Genomic DNA, 14,766 nt, shown 5'->3' on the forward strand with positions numbered 1-14,766 from the left:
TCATTGTACCCTTGAACTCCTGGGCTCAAGTGATCCTCCTGCCTCAGCCTCCTGAGTAGCTGGCACCACAGGGGAACATCACCATACCTGGCCAATTTTTCTATTTTTTGTAGAGATAGAGTCTCATTCTTGCTTAAGCTGGTATCGAACTCCTGGCCTCAAGTGATGCTCCTGCCTCAGCCTCCCAGAGTGCTAGGATTACCAGCGTGAGCCACCGTGCCTGGCCTATGTACGTATAAACGTTATTTTTAAAGTGCCTAAACAGAGGAAAATTTTTAATAGCTAACATGTATGGCTATTTGAGTTGGTCTCTAAATATTATCAAAGAATATATAAATATTCTTTTAGAATATGAAATTCTAATCACATTATGGGGGCTATGAATAAATACCATGGTTCACACTAGATTTATTTTTTAATGTAAACTGGTTACTAAGTTTATCCCTGAACAGTTCATATAATAAATAGCTTCAAATTGTTGGACTAGTACCACAAACTTTTCATGACATGTTTGGCCATGTTAATGTTTACTTAAGAAAAAAAAAAAGTTTTTCCCTAAAATAGTTGCACATTCACATGTATTTAAACCTCGGTACACACACACACACACACACTCACATCTATACACAGTCGCACACACACACAAACTTAGAATTTTATTTAAGAATAACTAAGTTAAATCACCTAAACATACTCCTTGGCTCTTACTAAATAACACTAACAAATGCTTATTCTGTGTCTGAAAAGAAAGATTTTAATGGAATTAAGAACCCACTGTTATTAGTCACAAATTCATACAGTCCAGTATACCTAAAGGCTACAAGCACCTTCAATAGGAAGTGTAGAGAGAATTCAACTACTACATTCAAGACATTAAGTAAAAGAGTTTAAAAAATAAAAAGAGCCAGGCACAGTGGCTCACACCTGTAATCCCAGCACTTGGGGCAGGAAGAGCTCTTGAGGCCAGGAGTTCGAGGCCAGCCTGGCAATATAGTGAGACCCAGTCTCTACAAAAAATAAAAAAAAAAAAAATTAGCCAGGCAGTGGTGGCACGTGCCTGTAGTTCTAGCTACTAGGGAGGCTGAGGTAGGAGGATGGCTTAAGTCCAGGCGTTTGAGGTTATGGTGAGCTGTGATCATGCCATTGCACTCCAGCCTGGGCAACAGAGTGAGACCCTATCTCTAAAAAACAATAATACTAATAAAACAAATAAATAAAAAGAAACAAAGACAGGAGAGTGGGATAGACGGTAAATAACCCAAAGGAAAAACAAACATTCTATAATAAAGACATCTGCACTCGAATGTTTACAATTCACTATCGCAAGGATGTGGAAACAATCCAAGTATCCTTCAATCGTGAGTGGATTAATAAAACGTGGTATAGGTATACTATGGAATACTACTCAATTACAAAAAACGATGGTGATCTAGCACCTCTTATATTACCCTGGATAGTGCTGAGCCCTTCCTTCGAAGCGAGGTATCACAAGAATGGCAAAAAAAGCACTGTATATATTCGCCATCAAATTGGTACTAACTGATCAACACTAAGGTGTTCACATGGTAGTAATATTCATTGGGTATTGGTCAGGTGGGGGGTGGGGGAGGGTAAACTCACAACTAATGGATGCAGTGTGCACTGTATGGGGGAAGGGCACGCCTCTAGCCCCGGCTTGGGCAAGGCAAAGTCATTACTTGTATCCAAAATGTTTTTACCCCCATAATATCCTGAAATTAAAAAAAATAAATAAATATATAAAAAAAAGAGAGAGATAGTAAATAAGATGACAAAAAAACTTTTTCTTTCTTTTTAACTTTTCCACATCTGTCTCCCTATATGGAAATGCTACTTTTCTTACATCTGTGTTCTGTTAACAAACACAATAAAATTATATCATAACAAAGCTAGAAATGCTAATTCACCCACACAAAGTTGTAAAATTCCACTATTTCTCATGCAGAAGCACAATGTTTTTCAGAATAAAAGACCTTTGTCCCAAGAGGAAAGGGGCCTTGGGCTCTACGATCGGTTATTTTTTGGGGTTATAAACAACCCAAGAAAGTTAACCCCAAAAATCTCTAAAAGACATCTGGGTAAAAATCCAGAGAGGAATTTTCCATAGCCTCCTGTTGAATAAGAACTTACTAACTGAGCAGACTCTACAGGGAAGTGAAAGGCAGAGAGGAGCGGGGGAGGGGGGGAAGAACTTGAACAGTTTATAAGTAACAAACAGGCAATGCTTTTCAAAGGCTGGTTAGAAGAATTAGCACTATAGTCTCAGTCTTAGTCTCCTCTGTCTTTTAGGCATCCTGTTTCCAATGGACTAAAATAAACAAGCATTTTCATACATCCTTCAATGACAAACTTTACTCATGCACATTTTGTTCACTTAATATTAACAACATACTAGTCAGCTGAAAGTTACGTTCTTCTACAATAAAAGAGTGTCTTCGATATCTTCTCATCTTAAGCATGAGTTGAAAAGTCAAAAAGTCTGAATGAAGTTTTCAAAGGCTATGCTAGTCTAGTCATTAAACTTCCACAACTGGATTTCTTATTTAACTTTTCCACTCTATTGGGGAAGTAGGAACATTTCAGTAGGTCAAACAGTAGTGGAGGCCAAGCTCATGGGAGGCCTATAAAGGCAAGTAAACACTTGAAGACCTCTCAAATCACACCATATTGGAACACATTTAAACTTGGGTAATTTTCTCCTTTCTTATCTAGCACATTATCTCTCTACGAAAGAAATGAGGGTTCTTAAAAGGGGCAGAATTGTGGGAAAAAGACCAGGCAAGAAAGCAAAAAGGAAAGAGCAATTATTAACACATAGAAGATGCTTTATATATATGATCTCATTTAAGCCCCACAACAGCCCTTCAGGCTATGTACAACTATGATGACTTGCCCATTTTGGAACCTGAGGTTCTGCATCATTAAGTGAAATGCTGAAAGTCACACAATGAAAAGTTAAAGAGCTAAAATTCAAACCCAGGTCAGTCTAATTCCAAAGCCCACGTGTTTTATGTAGTGCCACAGTATATATATATAAGGCAGAAGCAGTCAGTCAGAAATTGTGCAGACACTTCTCCAGTAGCTTATTTTAACTTGGGACCAATCACTAACTTCTTTAATGTTTAATTTCAACACCTGAAAAATGGAATTAATCACTACATTGCTTACTTTATATAGTATTACCATGAGATTACTTATTGTGATTACTATTTAGATTCTACATGCCTAAAATAAAGTGTTTGGGTGTCTCTTTCTATCCTGTTTTTCCTTAAATGGGGAAAAAGGACAACAGGATAACAGCAGCATTTATACGAGGCCAACTTCATTACTCAGTTATTTTTAAAATAGAAGCTTTCAGTTCCTAGTTTCATCCCCAAAGCTAAGTCTTTACTACAGAAGAGGCAACATATTATGTAGTAAGAAAAAGCCTCCTGTGTTGATAATAGAAAGGGTCAAAACTAAACCCTAATTCTTACTTGCAGTTCTGGTTATCACGTAATCATGGTTTGTTTCTCGAAGACAAAAGTAAATACACTTAAACCAGCTGTCTCTCACTCATCTGGCATTGAACAAGAAGTCTTGTAGGAACAAGGGTGGCTCAGTCAGAGTAGCAGATTATGTATGCTAGTCCGTGATCATATTTATTTAATAGGGTGATCATAAGTGCCAGTTTACCCAGTACGGTCCCAGTTTATGTAATTAACATCATCCCCTTTAACTCTCAAAAGTACGTAACAAATGGGTACATAACAATGGGTACATAACAAATCATGCGGTCACCCTACTATTAAAAATGATAAGTCATTTTCTTCTCTTTTATAAATCAAGTCAGTGGCCAAGAACAGCATAATAGGTGTGAAAGAAGACAGACATAGAATTGAGGCAAACTGAAATGAATTTTATAAGAAGTGCTGAAAATCTAACATAAAAGGAAATAATAGTTAACTGTAAATTCTAGTCTTTTCATAAACCAAACACTATTGCTCATGTTAGTCATTTTCAGCTTTAAAAGCAATACAGTCTAAAAATATATGTAGAATCAAACAGATTAGTTTTTTGACACAACAGACCATAGGAAAGGAAACCATTAAGAAAAAGAGAGAGTGAGAGCAATGCCAACTCCTGGCCTCTCGCAGGGACTGTTAAGGCTCCAGTCAAGGTCCACTCTCTCTAACACTGCAATAACAAGCCAGAGACTGACGCCTTGTAGTGAGCTGCACAGTACCTCCCAAAAATTCATTTCTACTCAAATCTCAGAATGTGACCTTATTTGGAAATAAGGTCTTTCAGATATATTAGTTAAACTGAGGTCCCACCGAATTAGGGCAGGTCCTCAATTCAATGACTGGTGTCCTTATAAGAAGACCAGGGAATACAAAAATACACACAGGGAAGAAGGCCATGTCATGTGGCAATGGAGACAGAGACTGAACTCATGCAGCTACAATCCATGGAATGCCAAAGACTGCCAGGAGTCACCAGGAGCTAGGAAGAGGCAAGGAAGGATCCTTCCCAAGAGGTACCATGACCCTGCCAACACCTTGATTTTAGACTTCTAGCCTCCAGAATTATGAAAGAATAAATTACTGTTGTGTTAAGTCAAGTTTGTGGTAATTTGTTACAGCAGTTCTAGGAAAACTAATTCATGTCTTGCATCAAATTATCAGTTATCGTCTCTCAAGACTTTACTACTTATACAAGCGATCAAGAGGGAAAAAACACGGACGAAAATGCTTGAAACTACTGTACCTCAAATAAGGAGAGTTCTGCTGCCCATTAAGCAGCCCCTCATTGATTCCATGAATACAAAAAGTATTTCCTCCAGAACTAAGCATCCCTTTCTCCATGGGGTAGAGGGACATGAACTAAGTTGTACCTCATCCTTCTTCTCCTGAATGCGTCGTCTCTCTGCCTCAATAGCCAGCTTCTCCTGAATTTCCTGAGCAATTTCACAGTCTTGTTGTTCACTGAAAAGCAAAGGTGAAAACAACATGAATAAAGAAAATAAGGAATCATTTTTCCTAAAAATAAACATAATTTATTGAATACTCACCATGAAAAGTTCATATTTTTACCTCACTTAATCCTCAAGATAAAGATGCAAAGAGATTGATATTGTTACATTTTACAGATGAGAAAACTGAGGGCCAGAGAGGTTAAATCATTTCCCCAAGATCACAAAGAAAATATGTGGCAGAACTAAAATCTGATCTCCACATACTACAGTGGAAAGCTCCATACAAGAAAGACATGTTTTCTCGAGATTCTGCTAAGGCAATATAGACTGTGAGAGTAACGTACACAAATATCCAAATAAATACAAAGTGCACACAAAAAGTTTAGGAGTGCACTCACTAAAATGTCAATTATACTATGGTCACCTGGAGGTGGCTGGTAAGAGTTTAAAAGGATTTTTATAAATGTTTTAATTACCTGTATTTTTTTTCTCAGTTTCAACAAGGAACATTAAAAAATGATACTTAAAAAGGGGGAAAAAAAATCAGTGTATATTTCCCAGCTTTGGTTCTCCAGTAGAAGTCTCTCTGGCTAATGTCAGTGTTTTAACACTCTCCACATACGAGGAAAAAAGAGAACAAGAGAATACAAGACAAAGAGCACAAGCCAGAAATAGCAAGACTTTTTTTAGAATCAGTAGGAAAATCACTGGACAAAAGTCTGCAGACTTGATTTCTGGCCCTGCCTCTCTCACTGATAACTTCATCATGCCCTCTCCTGCCATTTTATCAGCTATAAAAAAGTTTAGACTTAATAACTTCATATTATAAGTCTTGTATTCTAGGATTCTTATTCATTCAAACTGAAAAAATTAAAATAAAAATCTACTCAGAGCAATTTCTATTTATAGTCCTTCTTTTTATTCACTTACAATAATTAAAAATCCCTTTTCAAGGACTTCTCTATCTTGATCTCCCAAATTACCATAAAATGTATACAGAAGTGACTACTAACTACATGCAAGGTGATAAATGGGAAGAAAGCAGAAGCACAGCAGAGAAGGAAAACCCAAATGAAGTGTTAAAGGTCACAAATGACACAGAAGACACATTTCCTGGTACAGAAAATAAAGAAGTCAGGTTTCAGCTGAGTTTAATGATTTCAAACCGTATTTCCAAGAAGGATCAGTTCTGGCTCAGTCAGCTAATTATACAGAATCCTGAGAAAGCAAAACTGAGAAAAGGAGTAGTAAATGACTGGTAGGCCTGACTTTGGACAGCAGCCCCAGTACCCAGATTAAGGTTCCAGTTCATTAAACACCGTAGCATTTCATTCTTCCCAGGATGTCCAGCTTTCAAGATTGCTGGGGAGTAAAAACTGAAAGGCTTCCTTCCTAACTTATTTATTTCAGCCAGGAACACTTCCAAAATCTTTGATTTCCAGGCAGAAATAATACTTGGTTCTTCTCATTTAGAACCTATAAAATATCGCTCTCCAACTCCTGATTTACATTTTACAATGGTTTGTACTCATAATCTCTAAATAACCTCATTACACACACTGTTATTACCCTAATTCAGGATCTAAAACTTCTATATTAACCTCTGAACTGGTCTTCCTAACAGAGATTTGTGAATAATGTAAAGGGTGCTAATTTAGAATTCTAGAACATTCTAGCTTTAGTTCTCACCTTAATTTCTGTGACAACAAGCCTCAAAACAACTCAAATCTGTCTCTTCCTCTTTATATCTCTCTATTACCTTCAACTTTTGGCCTCATCATCTCCCTCCTCTCTATCTCTCTATCACCACTGTTCTCAATTCAAAACTCATCATCTCTTAATTTGACCAGTGCTCAATAGCTGCCTTCAATCTTGCCCCCTCCAAGTCTTTACCCTCCCAGTCCCCAGAGTGGGTCCCAAAATAAAAACCTAAAACTTTTTCAATGGTTCTCTATTCCTCATAATATAAAATCTATGAAACCTAAATTCCTTAACATAACTTATTGACCCTTTTGGTCCAGCTTTTTTTTTTTTTTTTTTTTTGAGACAGAGTCTCACTCTTTTGCCCGGGCTAGAGTGCCGTGGAGTCAGCCTTGCTCACAGCAACCTCAAACTTCCTGGGCTCAAAGAGATCCTACTGCCTCAGCCTCTCAAGTGACTGGGACTACAGGCATGCGCCACCATGCCCGGCTAATTTTTTCTATATATTTTTAGTTGTCCGATTAATTTCTTTCTATTTTTAGTAGAGACGGGGTCTTGCTCTTGCTCAGGCTGGTTTCGAACTCCTGAGCTCAAACAATCCACCCGCTTCGGCCTCCCAGAGTGCTAGGATTACAGGCATGAGCCACCGCGCCCGGCCTTTGGTCCAGCTTTTGACTACTTTTCTGGCCTCGTCTCCTACTTATGCTCCTACTCACATTCTCCACTCCAGCAACACTGAACTTCTTGCAGCTAACATGAGGATGCATGTCCTTTCACCTGATGCCCTCATCCATGCTACTCCTCCTGACTAGAATGGTTTTCCCCATTGTCACTACAAATTCCTAATAAACCTTCAAGTTTTGTATTAAACATATCACCTATCTTGTGAAGCTTTTCCCAGTCTCTTCTCTCTTCATAGGCATGAAATTTACAATTTGATTCTCTGGGACACATGCTTGTATCTCCAGATACACAGTATGCTCAGGATGTTTTCCTGAGACCCTTAAAGGCAATGGCTATGTCTTACTCATATCTCTGGTCTCCAGTGACTTTTATGTTCCAGGTTTAGCATCAGTCAATAAAGGTGTTTATTTTCAAAATAAGGATGCTTAATGAAATGATGAATAAAGTCCTCTCCTCTCTATAAATATTAATAGTAAACAGAAAAACAAACTCTTACTCAAAGGCAGCAAAAATAGCTGGCCTTCCTGTTTTATTTAAACATGATACTAAAGTAAAGTAAGGGATCCCTCCATTTCTCCCTTTACCCCTTCCTCCTGGACACAATATCTTATGGTTAGGTCTACCATTAGAGATTTAGGTTAAGAGCCACTCTCAAAGAAGACACACACCCTTGGAGCTTCAACATACTGAAAAGGAGCAAAAAGCCATTGTGCTGAAAGGAACCTTAGAAATGATGGTTTTCATTTATTTATTAAAGGAGGATATTGAGAGAGAACTTTTGTCAGACACTGAATTATGAAGAGAACGGAGTGTACAATTCAGAGCTTTCTAGAACATTCTGCCGTCTATAGAAAAGGGATTCAAGGAAAGAAAGAGCAACAAACACAGCTAGGAAATAATGAAGGACCCCAATACAACTCATAAAGTTTTTAGATGTCCATTATTTCACTGGATCCCCCAAACAAACTATGAAGCAGAAGGGACAGAGATTATTTCTCCCATGTTATGTATGGGTAAGGAAAAATACAATCAGAGAGGCTGACCAGTTGGCTCAAAGCCATATAGCTAAAAGTGTTGGAGTTCACACCATAATCCATATGTCCCAAAACCTAGTGTTCCAACAACAAAGAAAATTTTTCAAATCAAAGAAAACTACTGGATAGCCACTGTAGGATTTGTAATCTAACAGTAAAAGGAATCAGAGGGATAAGAGGAGTCTCCTTCCCTCCTGCCCTGGTTGCTGGCTCCACAGAGAAAACCAGTCCTGACATTACTGCCCCCAACTCCCCAAATCCTCACAGGTCTTTGTAGCGCTTCTGAAGCTGAGCCTGGGCTTTCAGATCTTCCTCTTGGAGCTGCTTAGCCACCCGGAGATCATGCTGGACCAAACGATTCCGCTGAACGTTTGACGCCAAATGATGCTCAACTGGGACAGAAAAATTGAGGAGAGGAATTCCAGTGTTGTGGCTTGTTAGTAATAAATTTCATAATAAAATTAAGAAGAGCTTTATCATTAAAAAGAGCTTCACATCCATCATTTTGTTTTATGCTCTCAACAACACTATGTATTAGGCAGCAAAGGAATTATTACCCCATTCTTCCATTAAGTAGAAAGAGATCCAAAGAAATTAAGCAATTTGCCTTTGGTCACATGGCAAAAAAGTAGCAGCACCATGACCTGAACACAAACACTCTAAAGCCAGGGCCAGTGCTCTTTATAATACCACATATGTTGCTACTTTATTTATTCACTGTATTTTTCAAAACTTAATTTTTATACTGACATATGAATTAATGATTCACAAATCATGTACTTACAAAAAAGTACTTTTAGATAACACATACAGCTTAGATTTATTTTCCATCAGTACAATGCATAAATATTCAGAAAAATACAAAATGTGATCTAATTTAGATACCAGAGTTGCCTGGAGGAGATGTTGAGGTCCCTATTCTAGGCGGCAGAAATAGATTCCTATGCCAGTCTTCCATGTGCCCCAGATCCATCTACAACCACTGTCTCCCTCCTATAACAGTAAGGCAAGGGAAAAGTTCAAGCCCTTCTTTTCCTCCTATATACCCAGCAGTCTTATAATCCCTAGCAGCCTGTCTTACTTCAAAACATCCAAAACTTCATTCTTCACTCAGGCATCATTTGCCTAGACAAATCCCTCAGGATGAATGGACAGTGTAACCAGGTGACTGTGTTCTCTCCTTTCTCACCCTAAGAAACCAGCCTCAAGCTACCACTAAAAAAACAAAACTGAAGAAGTACAAATGAGAGTCATTACTCACTCTCCTGTTCCTGCAGGCTGTGAGCCAAGGTGTGGTCCTCCAGGACAGCAAAATCTCGGCATACTGCAGAGGATAAGGGAGAAAGAGCAGACAGAAAGATTCATTAGCAGTATTTTAACATACAAAGAAAAGGATTTTGTTTACTTCACAAATCAATCCTACTATTTCAGGATGATCAATTTTATAACTTGCAATGCATAAAATAGTGACTAGTTAAGTATGAAGTCTTCGTTCACAAAAAATCCACATAAATGCCTGCTCAGTGCCAAGCACAGAGAATCACAGAATAATTGTTAGATCTGGCCCCTGGACTAAGGTGAAAATATTTACCACAAAATCAAAAACCAGAAGTCCAGAAATTCCAATGTACTCTATAAGGGGAGGGAAAGTACTCCGAAATAACAGAAGAGTGAACAGTGCTTTGCATGTTGCTGTTGAGAGACAGCTGAGTTCTTACATGTTCAAAGGAGTTAAAAGAAATCTAACCTATGCCTCAGCCATCTGTGGTTGAGAATATTCTCTCCCAGCAATTTATGCCTATCTTGCCTTCCTTAAGGAAAAACATGCCTTCACTAGTCCCTCAGGTGGGAGCGGATCTCTATCTAAGAATAATCACATTCTTTAATGGGCCTACGCCAGGGGATATGAGTTAGAAGTGGGTCTCTAGGTCTCTCTAAACCTAGGGCTAGTCCCAAATAATCTACAAACCTAAAGAAAATGGGAAACCTGGAGGAAACCAGGCATCTGCCCTTAACTTTGCCTCTATCTGGAGATGCAGGCAAGAACATCTGCTGCCCTGTTTTCTTAGAAGCAAAATGGGAAAAGATGGTCTCCAAGGTCCACTTTACCCTAAACTGCAATGTAAACTGCTGCTTTTTAAAAGACATATACAACCAAACAAAATATGAAGGACTCATTATAAAAAGTGCTGTTATAAGGACATGTAGTTTAGGTGACATGTTTTCACTCTATTCCAAACATAATTTACATTAAAAAGGAAAATTCTCAAAAGCCTTAGAATACTGCAATGTGTGGAACTCATGAAATGTCCCCTGGGGCTTATGAAAGTATAGATTTCTTTCTATAGCTTTGGATATGCTTATGAGAACATTTAACTGAAACAAAATGAAGAACATTGCTTTGCCATTCTTGGCACTTACGTATATTCACATACCCATTCATAGTCCTGTCCCTCACTGAGAGATAAGGCAACAAAAAGGTAGGGAGATCTTGTGAATGCCAAGATTATTCTGAAAAGATTTTATGATGGATGAATAATTCCTGTCCCAAAACCACAGTGAACTGAGTATGACCTGTTTAACCCTTTCTCAAATGCAACTGCAAAACCAGTATTTCCAATAGAAAATCTTGTTCTTTTTCATCAGCTATGTTCTCAACAAATCTTAACAGCTTGAGGCCCAGGTCCTAGTTATCTTATATTTCACAGGATGAAAGTACTTTCAAGATGAGCTAGGTAACACCCTCATTTAATAGGTGAGGAAATGGAAGACCAGAAGGAAAAAAGAACTTATTAAGGCTATATATAGCTCACTGGTGACAGAGCTAGGGGGTGGAGGTCAATGCCTGAGCCAGCAAGGGGTCTTTCCTTCCCTGACACTATAACAGCCCTCCTTGCCTCCAAGTAAACCACAGTCACAATGGACTGAAAGAAGATATTCTATACTGATCAACACGTCCTCTCTACACACTTCAATTAATTAATATCTAATTTTTAAATGGATTTAATTTATAGAAAACATATATTCAGAATGAAGTAGCTAAAATTAATATAATCAAATCTTATGTAAAAAATGTTATTTTAACACATTGCCTTACTATTTGCAGCATTTTTATTATATTAGAAAAGCTTATGTTTATATATTAAAATCAACATTAAGTTTAGCTTAATTATGATTAGATCAATTTTTGAGATTAATCTTAGATTAATGTTTTTCAAATTATGGGTGGCAATCTATTATTAGGTTAAAAAATCAATTTAATAAGTCTGAGACAAACATTTTAAAAATGAATAGGCTAGAAAAATAAGAGTACAGTTGGCCTTTTATATCCAGGGGTTCTATATCTATGGAGTCAACCAAACGCAGATCAAAAATATTCAAAAAAAACTGAAGCTGTACTAAACATGCACAGACTTTTTTCTTGTCATTATTCACTAAACAATACAGTATAATAACTATTCACATAGCATTTACATTGTATTAAGTATTATAAGTAATCTAGACATGATTTAGAGTATATGGTAGGAAACTCAGATGCAAATACTATACTATTTGGTATCAGGGACTTGAACATACACAGATTTTGGTATCCATGGGGGTTGGGGGTTGTGTCCTGGAACCAATCCCCCATGGATATTGAGGGATGACTACATATCATACAGAATACAGAAGACTATGGTTTGGAGAAACTATTTTCAGTATTATATATACACATATCACATAAATATACTCATATGTAAATGATACGCACTAGGTCAAAATGAAAAATACACATCATTCTATAGATTCCAGTCGAAAAAGTTTAAAAGCCACTTCAATTTATGTTATTAGGTCAGAAAGTTATGTCGAAAATATATTTTATATGTTTTTAATATCACATAAATATACTCATATGTAAATGATACGCACTAGGTCAAAATGAAAAATACACATCATTCTATAGATTACAGTCGAAAAAGTTTAAAAGCCACTTCAATTTATGTTATTAGGTCAGAAAGTTATGTCGAAAATATATTTTATATGTTTTTAATGTCATGCTTAGTAAAATAAAAAATCATAAAATTACTGGATTTTTCCACATGGAGAATTCATGTGAAGAACTATAGTAATTTTATATTTTTTTTAGTCAGCAAAACATTAAAAACATAAAATATATTGTTTATGGAAAGATAAACCTGTAACAGAAGTATTTTTTAAAATATCTAGCACTGACACAAACTGAATTCAGAACAGTGGTTATCTCTAGAGAGAGAAAAAAAAAGCATGAGTGCTTTAGCTACATATGCTAGGCTACTGCTTCAAAAACAAAAAGAGAAAAGACTGACACAATTAAGGCAAAATATTAACATATATTTAATGTGGGTGGTATATTCCTGGATTTTTCTATTTCCTGTGCTTTTCGTAATGTTTTAAATATTACATTTTAAGTTATATGATTAAATATAAAATTGGTTTAAAGTTCATTTATTTCATTTTGTCAACAGCATATATTACTAAAACCACAAACATGAAGACATGTTTTGATATAACATGCATGAAGAATTTATGAATTACTGATTACCTTAATGACTCCTAATGATTTCATAATATCTAAACAGCAAGACTTAAGTATATTCAATTATTGCAATTTGACCTTGAATCTTCTCACTGCAGAGGCAGAATTGGCACAAGATATGAGCAGGACCTGAGCTAGAAGAGGATCTAGAAGATCTTCAGTGACTATCAGGAAGTACACATACTCATACATATAAAGAGTGGTACTACCAAATACACTGAATTAGCCCTTTGGAGTTTACTAAGAGCTTCCGAATATACAATCTCATTTATAATCAAATATTATTTGCCCAATCTACAATTTCTTCTGAATCTACTCTAGTTCCTTTCAAGATCTGCCTGTGTATTTCCTGCATCAGTATTCTAATGCAACCTGGAAAAAAGTCACACATCCAGTCAACTTTGTAAATCAGTAGCTAGATGGGGAATTACAGAAAACATTTTACCGCCAGGCTAAGTTTAGAGCCTGGATGGAACTTTGCTCCTTCTCTAACATATACCACTTTAACGTAAACAATATAAATAGTATACTGAGGATAAACAATATAAACTCATCTTACCTCCCTTCCCTACATTTACGGTACAACATTGGAACCTGAGCTTTCAACCTCCCACTTTTCAAACTTTTTCTCTCCTATGTTCACTTTCATTCACCCAGAACTCAGGCTAGTCACCTTCACATAAGCCAACCCCATCAATGTCTTGTATTGTTCCTAGCCTGCTACTAAAGTGAATTTCCTCACCATAGTCAATTCCATAACTATTCTCCTTCGTTCCCACCCAGACCTCGATAGTCCTGCAGCCTCTCCTCTCTGCCCAGACGTGTTCCCAAAGTTAGGGAATAGTGTCTAAGTCTCTTTCGAACACTAAAAACCATGCAACTCTGCCGATTTGCTTAGAAGAGTATTAGCAGAAAGAAATGTGCTTCGCCCTTAAACTTGTGCACACAGCAGCTTCTCTAATGAGTTGCAAACTCTTCAGGGCAGAGACTCTATTGGGATAATCTCTGTATCTTCCACATAATTAGCACTGTATGTAGCATACAGTAAGATGTAAGGAAATGCTCATTAATAGAAAGAAGTAAAGAAAAACTGGCCAATAAAGTCAAACAACAGTAAGAGTTCCAAAGAAAAAGGAAAATAATGTCATAAAATTAAGCTGTGCTATGACAGCATAACAAACTAATAAAATTTGTCAATCATTTAAATAAATTATATAAAAACTAGAAACCTCTCCCCATTCCTATCAAAAGAAAGAGATTTCATGATATGTTAATCCAAATACAGGCAAACTTCAGAAATATTGCAGATTTGGTTCCAGACCACCAAAATAAAACAAACATGGCAATAAAGTGAGTCACATGAATTTTGCTTTCCCAGTGCACATAAGTTATATTTACACTATCCTATAGTCTACTAAGGGTGCGACAGCACTAAATGTAAAAAAAAAAATGTACATACCTTAATTTAAAAATACTTTATTGCCAAAAGATTCTAACAATCATCGGGGCCTTAGGGAGTTATAATCTTTTTGCTGGCGGAGGGTCTTGCGTCGATGTTGACAGCCGCTGACTGATTAGAGTGGAAGCTGTGAAGGCTGGGGTGGCAATGTCTTAAAGCTAGACAACAATGAAGTTTGCTGACTCAACTCTCCCTCTCACAAAAGATTTCTCTGTAGCATGTGATGCTGTTTGATAGCATTTTGTCCGCAGAACTTCTTTCAAAATTGCAGTTAATCCTCTCAAAACCAGATGCTGCTTTGTCAACTAAGTTTATATAACAATCTAAATCCTTTGTTGTCATTTCAACAATGTTCACA

The 14,766-nt window shown here is 36.9% G+C and overlaps 1 protein-coding gene across 2 annotated transcripts in view; it reads right to left on the bottom strand.

Moving 5' to 3' along the window:
- Positions 1–14,766, bottom strand: part of CCDC50 (coiled-coil domain containing 50) — a 68,742-nt gene that overhangs the window by 23,163 nt on the left and 30,813 nt on the right. For both annotated transcript variants that reach the window (XM_012642286.1, XM_012642295.1), the window contains exons 2-4: positions 9,656–9,718; positions 8,660–8,786; positions 4,895–4,985 (exon numbers count right to left, since the gene is read on the bottom strand). In XM_012642286.1, coding sequence (XP_012497740.1) covers positions 4,895–4,985; positions 8,660–8,786; positions 9,656–9,718 — 281 coding nt within the window. The remainder of the gene's footprint in view (positions 1–4,894; positions 4,986–8,659; positions 8,787–9,655; positions 9,719–14,766) is intronic.

The sequence above is a fragment of the Propithecus coquereli genome, unplaced genomic scaffold (genome assembly GCF_000956105.1).
Source record: "Propithecus coquereli isolate 6110/MARCELLA unplaced genomic scaffold, Pcoq_1.0 Scaffold10, whole genome shotgun sequence".
NCBI classification, from domain to species: Eukaryota; Metazoa; Chordata; class Mammalia; order Primates; family Indriidae; genus Propithecus; species Propithecus coquereli.